The following is a 14,102-nucleotide window of genomic DNA, read 5'->3' on the forward strand; positions in this document are numbered from 1 at the left end:
GACGTTAATGGTCATCTATCAACCCGTCTCTATGATAAATGTGATGACTTTTACTTTTCAATCGTCAACTTCCCTTACAAAGCGGTTTATAAAAAACCGTTAACTGCTTCAACTGTTCCAAACCAGGTTGAAGCAGTATAATTTGAGTTGCGATTTCATTCATTCCTTATAATTTAGTTTTCAATCATAAAGTAAATAAAACAATTTCTCCCTTAAAAACGTATTCCAATTGTCCATAATCCACGGATTGATACTGTACGTTTTTGACGTAATTCATTGTGACGTAGGCAAACCCCATTATACAATATAGATTATTTTTATATTCAATCAAGTGACGCATTACAACCAAAATTAAATTATTTGAATATAGTTATTCACATTCTAATATATTTTATGTATTTTGTTTAATGTTAACATGATGTTTTGGTATATGAAATGGAATGTTGATTTACATTGTTCTATTATGACATCAAAATCAAAAAAAAATTCTTTCATTATTGCTCATTATTGAATTTGCCTTAAAATCAGGGCAAACTCCGATCAAACTCATTTTACAAAACAATTGCATTAGAATTCATTATTGTCTGAAGGACTAATGTGGCTGAAAGCACCAATAGTAGATATTTTGTTTTTAATTTGGACACAAGCACTTTGATTATTTTATTTATAATGAATTTATTGTTATGCCAATGATGGGGGATTTCTATTTAATCGTAGCCCTGCTACAAAAGGAGATGGGGTATACTGTTTTACCCTAGGGTTTTTGATGGTTTGTATGTGTGAATAGCTGTTCGTCTGTCCAAATAATATTTAAGTTGCAGATTTCTCAGTAACAACTCATCGGAGACGTTTTAATTTTAGCACAGTCTTTGTTTTGGCATTCCATATGGTGGGATTAATTCAGTACGAATCCATTGTCACCTTCCTTTTTATCCGTGCACCTGTTCGTACCAAATTCACATCGGGACGAGGAAGTACAAGTAAGGAAGGCTTCTTTTTTAAATAGGACGTATCGTCTAAGTGGTTATTTTGTCCTATGAGCAAATTCTCTAGCATTGATATAGTCAACGTGATAAAGTTCACATTGTTTTAACTAAAGATGAAAGCTTTCATTTTTTTTTAAGTGTAACTTTTGGTATCTTTAGAAATGAATGACCAGGTAAAATATAAGAGAAAAACCCTAGATCAATTTTCTTTTAATTGTCTTAAATTTGTAAATAGACTCTTAAGGTTGTCTCAAGAAAGTTGTCAGCAAAAAAACATGTATTTTTAAAAAAATTCAAGAAAGTATATTGAGTTTCAAAATTACGTGTTCTCATTGATCACCAAATTATGTGGTTTGACGAAACGTAAAGTTGTTTAAATAAACAGATATCATTTCCTTCTTGAAAAAAATTGCATCGTAATAAATGCATAAACACCATATCCATTGTTATGAAATACTACTAAACATTAACTTGAGGGCCCTTTAAATTCAAATGTATTTTTATAAAATTATTCGAACAGCACAGATAATTTGCTTAATTACATTAGATATGTCAAATTAATCTTTCATTAATACTATGGAAGCATTCACAACAAAGTCATGGACAAACATATTTTCATGCATTCATGGGTGTATTTTTTTTTACCAATATTTTTCTTTCTACGACCACATAAAACCTCTTTATCGAAGGAAAGTTTGTATAGACGCAAAGACAGATAAATGAAGTTCTATAAAACACCACTTTACATCACCATCATGCATAAAAATTTGCAATCCAAGTATTTTTTATCTGTTCCATTTAAGCAATGATGCGGAAACACTAGAGCAACGACAATAACAAATACATTGTTCATATCACAGCTTTTTCCCCCGTGGACTTCACACATGCTGTGGGATTGACATTATCACAGTTTGGATGGCAGGTACGCTGATATGACATTTCAGATAGGTACAAAAATGCACGGATTCAGAGACCCCATTGAATAATTCATGAGGTTAATATATTTGACAAAATCATGAGGGGTAAAGCTTACAAAGATTTCAATCAAATTACCAAGGTTATTTTTCAGAATATATGCTGATTTATTATTATGCTAAATTAATCCCGATCCCTGAAATTCTTCAACACTGCATCAATTGGAAGATATTTGTTAAAAACAAAATACGAACAATTGTATTAATTAAACTATTAAGTGGGCATGGTTTGACTATAAGAGGCTTCTTCGTTTGGAATATAAAAATAAATTGATGTAATTCCCTTTATTTAATGATATTGGATGTATAAAAAATAAATGGACATTTATTCAATTACGAGGGTTGTCCCAAAAGTTGTAGAAAAAATAAATAATTTTCCTTTGCAATCAAAACTTTTTCCTTGTCAAAGGAAAATAAACACCTAGTGACCACGATTTTAAGGTTTGATAATTATATAGCGCAATAATTAGAAAATCAATATATACATCGGCACAGGAAGGCAAACATGTCCGGTAATTAACGTTACATATACCGCGTAGATCGTAGTTCCCTTCTGTGCAACACGTTTCATATGATATCTTTGAATTCTCGAAGACAATGGCAAATCACTCTTATTTATAAGAGGCGCATTCGAAATCCGTAACTGCCCTTTTACTGTTTATCTAATACACATTTCAACACTGGCGAGGTAGTCTTTTCAGATTATAGTTTAAGAAAATACAAAGTTTAACCGTCGATCATGAGGCAAATCAAAGAAAAAAATTATTGTTAAAATAAAACATTCAAAATTTTTTATTGTATAAACATTTTTTTTTAATTCACATTTAATGAAAAGGTTAATTATACATGAATCATCATTGTAAGATACAGTCAGATTAAAGTACTTGTTATAGGCTCAAACGTCTATTGAAAAATACAAATTGAGAACATAGCAAAACACTGACCTATAAAAACATCAGAGGTCGTATCAGGTGCCGTGCAGGAGTAAGCATCTCTATCCAAGGATAACACCTGCAGTGTACCCCTCAATGACACGGGATCTCACTCCTGGTTGATTCTATTCCTATCACATTGTTCTGTAATATTCAGTATTACTTAAAGAATGATTGCTGTCTTGAAATTTGATTAGGAAAGCTAACCTGGATGCCAGGTTCACTTTCTGCTGAAAATGACCCCGTTAATTTAAATAATAAAATGCTTTCTTGTAAGTACGGCAATTAATGTCGCAGCTTAAAGTTGTTCATGTACTGATTAATGCAATGGGGCTTCATAAGAAATAAATGAAAATGGAAAAATATCCAGTGGATGTAAATATATAACAATTTACTGACTAACATCCCATGTTTCGTTTCCAACATCAAAGTAAAGTAGAGACTTAAACCCTTCATTATCTATTTTGAACATTTCCTGAAAGTTCATGTATTGGAACGCAACTTTATGAAATTGCAACGTTCCTGAATTTTAAAGAAAACGAGTAATTTTAGCAAAGAAAAGACTATGAGCCCACTCCTTGATATCGACTAAAACTAAAACATATTTTGCAATCTGTATGAACAGTTCTATCATTACAAAAGTGCACACCTAAATCCCCAGTCACATTTCCAAAAACGACCAACGGCCGACGGGTTTTGAAGCAAAAATGGGATTCTTCGGGTGACAGTCGTCAGTTTATCGGCCGTTGTCTTGGCCGATTTTGACTCTTTTTTTTGTCGGCCGACCAATTTTGTGTCCATCGGTCCAAGTTATAATTTTTCATGCGTCGGTGGCCGATTTCTTCAACTGCAGTTATCCGTCGACCAACCTTCGATCATCGTTCGACCATCGGCGGTCAGTTTATTAAGTCGTTCGTCCGTCGTTGGACAATTAGGGTGTTGAAAATTTCGGCCGACGATTAAAATCAAACTGTAGCTCAGAGCTCGATGATCGGGCGACGATTGGCCGACTTGTGAATATCTAACCTATTAAGGATACATAACACAAACAAAATTTTCATGCAAGGATTGATATAAATTTTTTGAACGGAAATAATATAAATAATTAATTCGTATGATATAAAGTAATCTTACGTATTCTTTGCTGCTTAGATATGCACCATTATTTGTCGTTTTTATGCAATTCCATACAAATTTTGCACACATTTTCAACATTGAGTCACAATTTTATAAGATTCTGCCACTTTGCCTTGTAAACATTACTCACGTCCCCTATCTGAATATAGATCTATGAAAAAAAAATTGCTGATTTCTAAAGAAAAGGGATTTTTTGTGTTATTCATCCAAGTCATCGGTGTCCCTAGGAAATAATGTGACTGCTCTTTGTCGCCCGATACTGTGTCGGCCGATCCTGTTCTTTCAGCCGACAAGACCAGAAAAATTTAGTCGCCTGACTATCGGCTTAAATGTGACCTAGGCATTAGCCTAGAGGCTGTGCTCTATATAAGATACTGAATTAAAATAATGATGATGATAATAATAATAATTAGGGATGGCAATTTCTAATCGGTTAATCGATTAATCGATCGGAACGATTGCAATCGGTTAGAAAATCCGTAATCGGGTAGTCGGAAAAAAATTAAATTGTGTAAATTTTAACACAATATCCAAAAAATTCAATTTAAGAAAAACACAAATAAAAATATTTTAAATGTTTGCAATTTTTACTTTCAATTTAAGATGATTTGGAGATAATTGAGGTTCTTTGGATCGACATCCTAGGGGTAATTGGTCAGTTTTTGATACTTTAATTGTTGTTTAAATACCATGCCGTTACTCAGCCTGTTCTGCGTTTCTTTAATGATTTTAATTAAATGATTGATCAGCAGCGTAAACTGATTGTAATGTGTATCTTCCCCCCTTTTATCCGTTATAATTACCTATCAAATTATATTATAAAACAAGCATTGTAAATTAAGCGATAGTTTAGACTTCATTTTGATAATGTTGACAATACGGAATAAGCTTGCATCTCTTCTGATTTTTTAAAAATATATCTGAGACTTGCATGTCTTCTTTTGAGTTCATTTTTCTTTGTATTTTTTTTAATTGAAATGAATAATATAAACAAGTTTCTGATATATTATGAGCATATTATTTTCGCATGTAACATCCTCTTGGTCATATTTATTCTAGGAGAGCTTTAAATGATGAAATATGCAGAGAATTGTTGATACGATTAACCGATTAATCGGTCGGAACGTCTTTCTGTTAACCGATTGGCGATTCTGTATTCGATTGCCATCCCTAATTATAATAATAATAATAATAATAAATCCGCCCGTTTTTGTAATTTTTCATGATATTGAAAATTGACGCAATTCGTGACGTCACAATGCATTAGCTAACCAGAAAATTCCTCCTTTCAAATGTATTTGTATTCACAAATGATATTTAATGATTTTTTAACTAAAACTATGTAATTTCAGTTTCAGAAATTTACAGTGCCAATGAAGTTCTAAATGAACCTTATTCTTAATGAGACCGTTTTGTTGGCAGAGCAATGTATTGTATGTAGTGATGAGGGACAGTCACTGTGGTCTGATACAGGTATTATTCCATATCCAAGAACGAATATCAGGAATTGGCGGATAATGTTTCTTTTCGTGTATTCTTGCACACATTAAACATAAAGCTTTTCCCCAATTAAATCTGATGCCCCGATACTTGTCTCTCTCTTGTAGATACTGAGAATAAAGTGTTTCGTTTGACCCAATCCGGTGGAGTTCCTTCGCTAATTCTGAAGGCGAAGAATAATCCAATATGTTAATAAATGTTCCTTTGGGAATATATTCGAGAACGTTTTGAGGTCCATTGATGATAGGTATCATGGTAAGATTATGAAAGAAAAAGTTGAATAATTTTTCCGATGTGTAATCTTTGCATATTGAGTTCTCAATCGCCAGGAAGAACTTGTATTCCTCCGCAAACTTCATGTGGCACTCTGTTATTAGGCCTGTTGGTCCACCACATTTTAGTTTTCCACATTTTCCATAGATATCAACATCGATATATTCCTGGAGCTTTTTGATGTAGTCTTCCCGTTTTGAAGGCGTTTTACAATGACTAACTGGCCAGGCAACGGTCTTTTTCTTTTTTCGAAATATTTCTGAGTAATTTCGTTTTAGAGGAATTTGTCTTTTACCAACTTTTCCATAAAACACAGTGATATCCGAATCCCTTCGGTATGTCATTGTCCAATTGAATTTATCCTTCCATTGTTGAGGTACAGAATACAGAAATGGAGACTCGATTGAAAAGAATGACCAAATATGTCCTTCTTTCTTTGTCGGTACTTCTGCAGGTAGATCCTCTCCAAAGAAAATAATGCTCTTTGAAGTATCATAGTACATGTTTTCAGTGTACACAAAACATTCATGTTTTAATTGTGGACAAGTAGCGGAATTCAAAGTTCTATATTCCATTTTCATCCACGAAGGTTTGTTATAAAACATAATATTGTACCTAGATTTGTCTTCATCTGTTGTTTTAGCGTTCAATTCGGTCCACACTTGTTTCATCATGTTAATTGCATTACTTTCTTGAACATTGAAAGTTACTTTTGGGTAATACCATATTTTGTAATATACAAAGAGAAGGAGACACAGAGATAAACCTAGTATTACTCCTCTATATTGTTTTTTTCTCATCTCTGCTTTTCATTCACAACTGTAGCTACATAAACTGTCAAGAAAAAAAAACAAACATCTCACTAGTAAAATTCACGAAAGCCGGATAGGCTCATTTCTGAAAAGATAAAAAAAAATATATTAACTCGTTATAACGAGTTAATTATCTCGTTATAACGCCTTAGTTATCTCGTTATAACGAGTTAGTATCTCGTTATAACGAGTTAAATTTTTTTCTATCTTCTCAGAAATGAGCCTATCCGGCTTTCGTAAAAATTAACCTAGTGAAGAGTGTTGTGTTGGATAATAACCTAACACAGGGTTCTTTATATACATATATTTATTCTACGATAAACTACGTCCAGCTACATGAGTTACAAGATATATTCTGTTCGCTCTCTATAGATTCTCACACTCCCCAACTCCCATACTGCACCCATATCAAATATCATCAGCTTTCATTCATTCATTGCAGCCAGCGTGGGAATATTAATCTGACTGCAGACTATGTTTACACTACATCTCCCCTTCAAAGTCAGTTTCACAAATTAAGTTTGATTGGTGGTTTTGATAACCTCCCAGACTTCGTTATGTATCCTGACAAATTGTTGTTTTCTTTCTCACTTGACATGCTCTCATTTTCATTCATGGTTTCATTTTCACACATGCCATTCTCATTAACTTTCTCTGACTCAGCATTCTTTTCTGTTTCAACACTCTGTCGTTCTTCTATTACATGCGATCTGTTTCTCCTCACATCTCCCTCCTGAGTTTTTATTATATATGATCGGGGGAAATCTAGACAACTTTTTACAATCCCTGGACACTTCTGATCTTTCACCCACACCTTTTTTCCGGGTTTTAATTGACTCAAATTTCTTGCGCGATGCCGTCTGTCAAAGTTTTTCTTTTGTTTGACTTTGTGATTTAATTCACGCTTTTGTATTAATTTTACATTTGGCAATTTTGGTTTTAATTGCTTTGGGTTAATTGGCACATTTGTTTTTATTTTTCTGTTCATCAATAATTCTGAAGGGCTGTACCCATTGCTTAGCGGCGTTGAGCGATACATTAACAAAGCTAAGTACGGATCAGATGATTTTTTCAACATTTGTTTAATGGTTTGCACTGATCTCTCTGCGAGACCGTTGCTTTGCGGATAGTTGGGACTACTTGTTACATGTTTGAAATCAAATTCTCCTGCAAAATCTTTAAATGTCTGAGATGAATATTGTGGCCCGTTATCCGAGAAAACTATCTCTGGAATTCCATGTCGCGCGAAGATTGATTTTAAATGGTTAATAATCGCTGCCGACGTTGTGCCAAACAACTTTGCAATCTCTATGAATCTTGAATAATAGTCAACAACTAGCAAGTACTTTTGACCATTCAGTTCAAACAGATCAGTGGCTACTTTTTGCCATGGTCGATCCGGAAATTTACTTGGAATGAGTGGCTCTCTCACATTTTGAGAACCCTCTATGCACTTTTGGCAAGATTTTACTAAATTTTCCAATTGAGTACTCAAGCCATTCCACCAAACAGATGACTTGGCTAACTCCCTGCATTTCACTATCCCTTGGTGACCTTGATGTAATTTCCCTAACATTTCCTCTTGAAGTTCCTTGGGGATGACTAACCTTGTTCCCTTCAGTAACAAACCATTTTGTACTGTAAAGTCTCCCCTGACTTCCCATAACATTCTCAATTCTGTTGGGATTTCAGATTTCTCGGGCCATCCCGATTTACAGTATTGTATGACATTGGCACACAGTGTGTCCTTGTCATAAAGTGATTTTATCTGATCTAATTTGCTAGGTGATGCTGGTAGACTACTCATTATGGCGTCAACAAAAGCATTCACCTCACCATCATCTGGGGCGGGCGGATCCACAGGTGCGCGTGATAATGCGTCAGCTGTGATCAGCTCTTTACCAGGGGTGTGACTTATAGTGAAAGTATAACGCATAAGTCGCATCCTGAATCTTTGGATTCTAGGGGGTAATTCAGACAAATCTTTTGTACTTAAGAGTGGTACAAGTGGTTTGTGGTCCGTTTCTATTTTGAACTCTCGACCTATTAAGTAGTCACTGAGACGTTCACAAGCCCAAGTAATAGCTAAGGCTTCTTTTTCTATCTGGGCATACCTTTGCTCCGTTTCTGACATTGACCTTGATGCATAGGCCACAGGTTTCCATGTTTGCCCGTGTTTCTGCCTTAGGACCGCACCTAGACCGTATGACGATGCGTCCGCTGAGACCATTATGTCTTCTTTTGTGTCATAATGTGCTAGACAGGGAGACTGAGAAATTTCTGTCTTCAGACTCTCGAATGACCTTTCTTGGGCCGGACCCCACATCCATGCATTCTTAAGTTTCAGCAGCTCTCTTAGAGGCTGTGACCTTTCTGCCAGCTTTGGTGAGAATCTGTTGAGTTGATTCACCATACCCAAGAACCTGCGTATGTCAGATACATTCTCTGGCTCTTTCATGTCTAATATAGCTTTGACCTTTTGCGATTCTACCCTAATGCCCTTTTCGTCAATGACATGACCTAGGAATGTCACTGATGGTTTTGAAAATTCACATTTCTTATTGTTCAAAGTAAGGCCATTGTCCTTGAGAATGCTTAAAACGTTTTCGAGGATTGTGTCATGCTGACCTTGCGTTGCAGCAAATATAAGGATGTCATCCATGTGACATAACACACCTTCAACCCCACAAAGGATTTCTGACATTCGTTTCTGAAAGAACTCACTGGCTGAGTTTATTCCAAACGGAAGTCTATTAAAATAGAATCTCCCATAAGGTGTAATAAAGGTTGTAAGCAGCCGTGATTCAGGTGCTAGGTTTATTTGCCAAAACCCTGAATTTGCATCCAATTTTGAGAATATTTTTGACCCTGATAATTTGGACAAAGACTCTTCAACTGAGGGAAGGGGATGATTTTCTCTTTTGACTGATTCATTTAGCTTTTTCAGGTCTACGCATATTCTTACTTGACCATTGGGTTTGGGGGCAATGACCATTGGAGCACACCATTCAGTAGGCTCATCGACCTTGGAGATAACTCCTAAGTTCTGCATTCTGTCTAACTCCTCTTTGACCTTGTCTCTTTGTGCAAATGGCACTTTGCGAGGTGTCGACAATGCATATGGCTTAGAGTCTTCTTTTAAGTTTACTTTGTATTCCCAGTTACTTTTCCCCAGCCCATTGAAAACCATTGGGAACTTTTCGCGGAAATATGTTTCAGATTTTAATGTTTGAACGTTTTTCGCGTTGACAGACGCAATATTTACCTTTTCAATGATGTGCAGAGCAATGATAGCCGGTCTACCTAGTAATGCCTGGCTCAATCCTCTCACAACATATATTTCTTGCACACTGAACACACTTTTAGACTCAAGCTCACAAAGAAACTTTCCCAACACATTTAATTTTGAGTTTCCTGGTCCATGCAATGAGCGATTCACTTGTGAAAGTTTAATCCCTCTTAACTGTTTGTACGCGAACTCGGGTATCACTGTTACGTCTGCACCAGTGTCTATCTTGAACTTCACCGTCTGATCTCGGATTTTAAGGTTGGTCATCCAAGGTTCTCCTTCTTTGGTGTCGACGGACCCAAGGAACCATTCACCTCTCTCACCGGAGCTCCTGTCCACTTCTGCTATGTTTGCTTTGCGACAAACTTTAGCGAAATGTCCTTTGTTGCCACATTTATGACATTTAGCGTCTCGGGCGGGACACTTGTCTCGAGGGTGTACTGTCGCGTTTCCGCATCTGCCACAGCCTGTCAGGTTGGTTTTATTCGCTGTCCGGGCTGGTTGTCTGGGATTTGCTTTTTTCCTCTGGAATCTTAGCGCGTCCATGTTGTTTACGGGTACCTCTGGTGTTGTTGACCCTCTCACAATCGGCTGTTGCTTTTTGATTGTTTCGTTCTGTCTGGCCATTAATATCGCTGACTCCAGACTGAGTTTTGAATCAAGTTGTAATTTTTCTGATAGTTTTCTGTCCCTCAGTCCAACGACTATCCTGTCTCGGATAAGGTCATCATGTAGGGCGCCAGAGTCGCAATATTCGGCGAGGACATGAAGGGCAGTGATGAAACTGTCAGCTGTTTCGCCTTCCTCCTGCTTCCTTTGGTTAAATTTTGCTCGCTCGAATATTACGTTCCTTTTGGGAATAAAGTACTTTGATAGTGCTTCTTTGACTGGCTTCCACTTAACACTATCACCACTGGAAATTTTCAAAGATGATAGGATGTCGTCAGCCTCCGGTCCCATGGAATAGATCAGTGTGCTGACTTGTACGTCCTCATCTGCTTCACAAAGTCCTGAGGCGAGTCGGAATCTCTCGAATCTTTGGAACCATTTTTCCCATCTCTCTGGCTTTGTAAAGTCAAATTTTTCCGGGTGAGCAAATTGAAATGATGCCATGTTGGTACTGGGGTAGTCCTTTTTAACTTATAAAAGTATTAGCACCGCTGCCACCATGTTGTGTTGGATAATAACCTAACACAGGGTTCTTTATATACATATATTTATTCTACGATAAACTACGTCCAGCTACATGAGTTACAAGATATATTCTGTTCGCTCTCTATAGATTCTCACACTCCCCAACTCCCATACTGCACCCATATCAAATATCATCAGCTTTCATTCATTCATTGCAGCCAGCGTGGGAATATTAATCTGACTGCAGACTATGTTTACACTACAAAGAGAAATATATTTTTTTTATTCTTTTAAATCTATGTATTAAAGCAAATACACTGAACTTTTAGCAATCATGTGTTATTAAAAGAAGGAATTAGCCTGTTGTTGTAGAAATATCAAAAGTATGCTTTGTTCATGAGTATGTTTGAATCAATGTGAAACACAACCTCGGTTTTGTAATGAAAGCATTAGTTTAAGATTAATCTTTATTAAAAAAAATCATAATTATACAATTTGTTTTAAAACACCCTATAGGCACTGTATTGCACACTGACAAAAATCCCGTTTTACTTAGGAACGAACTACAAAGACCAAAAACTTTGGTTAATTGAAAAAAAAAATCAAAATTATTCTATTTAAAAAATTGCCAGCGAAAAAATACATGTCCTTCATGTGCTTTTCTTTTTAAAATAATTAAACTATTTTCAATTTAATGTAACTTAGAAAATAATCAAAATAATACAATTTTGGTTTTAGTCGTAAGTTCTATTGTAAAACAAGCACCAGGATTGACTTAAAGTTCAAACATCAATATGTGAAAATGTACTGTAACTGAGGAAGTTTTAGGAAAAAAATATCTCCATACCAGTGGAAGATGTTGAAACATAAGGAATTCAAACATGGAATGTTGATTATGAAAGAATTGCTCTATATAAAAGTATTCTTATTCATCAATATATAAAAGTATTCTTATTCATCAAAACACCGAATCCGATTAATTTTTTTATTTGATTATTTGAATGTTCAACGCAGTTTTTAAAAGAATAAATTTGTATGCATCATAACAAAATGTTTACATAAAATGTAATTAGACTAATTTCCTTTAAAATTCATTTCAAGGGGTCCGAATCACAATGAACAAATAAACAACAATCATACGGCACTATTTAATGCTAAAAATGACGAAGTTAGCCCAAGAAATGAATCGAATTTTGTTTATTTGAAATACGAATATTTTGAAGATGATTATACTATGAACTTTTGCGAGAAGCACTGGCTTGTACAGTTGACTATGTCACTCAAAAAAACTCTGTATGTTTCTATTAAAAATATATGATTTTGTCTATCCTCCATAATTTTTCCCCTCATTTATTTCATTTTATACATGAATCATAGTGTTTTTAGCTCACCTGAGCCGAAGGCTCAAGTGAGCTTTTCTGATCAAAATTTGTCCGTTGTCTGTCGTAGTAGTGGTTGTCGTCGTCGTAAACTTTTCACATTTTCATCTTCTTCTCAAGAACCACTGGGCCAATTTCAACCAAACTTGCTACAAAGTATCCTTGGGTAAAGGGAATTCAAGTTTGTTCAAATGAAGGGCCACGCCCTTTTCCAAGGGGAGATAATTATGAATTAGAGAAAAAAATAATGGCATTTTTAAAAAATCTTCTTCTCAAGAACCACCGGGCCAGGAAAGATGACACTCATATGGAATCATCCTAGGGTAGTGTAGATTCAAATTTGTTCAAATCATGACCCCCGGGGCAAGGGTGGGGCCAAAATGGCCGACCCAAATTTTACATAGGGATATATAGGAAAACTCTTTAAAAATCTTCTTCTCAAGAACCACTGTGCCAGGAAAGATGAAACTACAGTAAAATTATCTTCAGGTAGTGTAGATTCAAGTTTGTTCAAATCATGACCCCCGGGGCTAGGGTGGGGCCAAAATGGCCGACCCAAGTTTTACATAGGAATATATAGGAAAACTTTTTAAAAATCTTCTTCTCAAGAACCACTGGGCCAGGAAAGATGAAACTCATGTGGAATTATCTTGAGGTAGTGTAGATTCAAATTTGTTCAAATCATGATCACTGGGGCTAAGGTGGGGCCAAAATGGCCAATCAAAGTTTTACATAGGAATATATAGGGAAAATTTTTAAAAATCATCTTCTCAAGAACCATTGAGACAGGAAAGATGAAACTCATGTAAAATTATCCTCAGGTAGTGTAGATTCAAGTTTGTTCAAATCATGACCCCTGGGGCTAGGGTGGGGCCAAAATGGCCGACCCAAGTTTTACACAGGAATATATAGGAAAACTCTTTATAAGTTTTCTTCTCAAGAACCACTGGGCCAGGAAAGATGAAACTCATGTGGAATCATCCTCAGGTAGTGTAGATTCAAATTTGTTCAAATCATGATCCCCAGGGCTAGGGTGGGGCCAAAATGGCCGATCAAAGTTTTACATAGGAATATATAGGAAAAATCTTTAAAAATCTTCTCAAGAACCATTGAGACAGGAAAGATGAAACTCATGTAAAATTATCCTCGGGTAGTGTAGATTCAAGTTTGTTCAAATCATGACCCCCGGGACCAGGGTGGGGCCAAAATTGCCGACCCAAGTTTTACATAGGGATATATAGGGAAACCTTTTAAAATCTCCTTTTCAAGTATTCAAAGCCATGATTAGTGATATTTATATGGAATCATCCTCAGGTAGTGTAGATTCTAGTTTGTTCAAATCATGAACCCCCGGGGGGTTAAAATTCAAGCCCCCCCCCCCCCCCAGTAAACTTTTAGTTCTGATCTGATATGTGCTATTTCCTAGCCGATGTGCTCAGGTGAGCGCTGTGGCCCCTTGGCCTCTTGTTTCTATTTTTTTTCTCTCACATAACCATTTTTCTGATTATGTATATCATATACTTATACCTCTGACCTGAATAATTATATTTATGCTGTAACTATTTTTCATCGTCCTCATGTACCGTGTATTTTAAATGGTTTTGAGAGAATAAATGAACTTGAACTTGAACTTGATGATTTACCTTGACATTTAAACCCGGTTCATGTACGGAGGTACAAGATTGA

The 14,102-nt window shown here is 35.7% G+C and overlaps 2 protein-coding genes across 2 annotated transcripts; both read right to left on the reverse strand.

Moving 5' to 3' along the window:
- Positions 1–5,215: 5,215 nt before the first annotated feature.
- On the reverse strand, positions 5,216–6,645 carry LOC134260329 (alpha-(1,3)-fucosyltransferase fut-6-like). The gene has a single exon (XM_062742894.1). The coding sequence runs from the start codon at positions 6,600–6,602 to the stop codon at positions 5,484–5,486; it is 1,119 nt and encodes a 372-aa protein (XP_062598878.1). The 5' UTR covers positions 6,603–6,645; the 3' UTR covers positions 5,216–5,483.
- A 477-nt stretch (positions 6,646–7,122) lies between these two features.
- LOC134260332 (uncharacterized protein K02A2.6-like) lies at positions 7,123–11,016 on the reverse strand. The gene has a single exon (XM_062742897.1). It carries the CDS (start codon positions 11,014–11,016, stop codon positions 7,123–7,125), a length of 3,894 nt encoding a protein of 1,297 aa, XP_062598881.1.
- Between the last annotated feature and the right edge of the window lie 3,086 nt (positions 11,017–14,102).

This window comes from Saccostrea cucullata, unplaced genomic scaffold (assembly GCF_032062105.1).
Source record: "Saccostrea cucullata isolate Sc308-1 unplaced genomic scaffold, CSIRO_AGI_Scuc_v1 ctg1195, whole genome shotgun sequence".
Taxonomy (NCBI): Eukaryota; Metazoa; Mollusca; class Bivalvia; order Ostreida; family Ostreidae; genus Saccostrea; species Saccostrea cuccullata.

Coding starts and splice junctions, on each gene's coding strand:
- LOC134260332 (XM_062742897.1), bottom strand. CDS start 11,016: ATGGCATCATTTCAATTTGCTCACCCGGAAAAATTTGACTTTACAAAG.
- LOC134260329 (XM_062742894.1), bottom strand. CDS start 6,602: ATGAGAAAAAAACAATATAGAGGAGTAATACTAGGTTTATCTCTGTGT.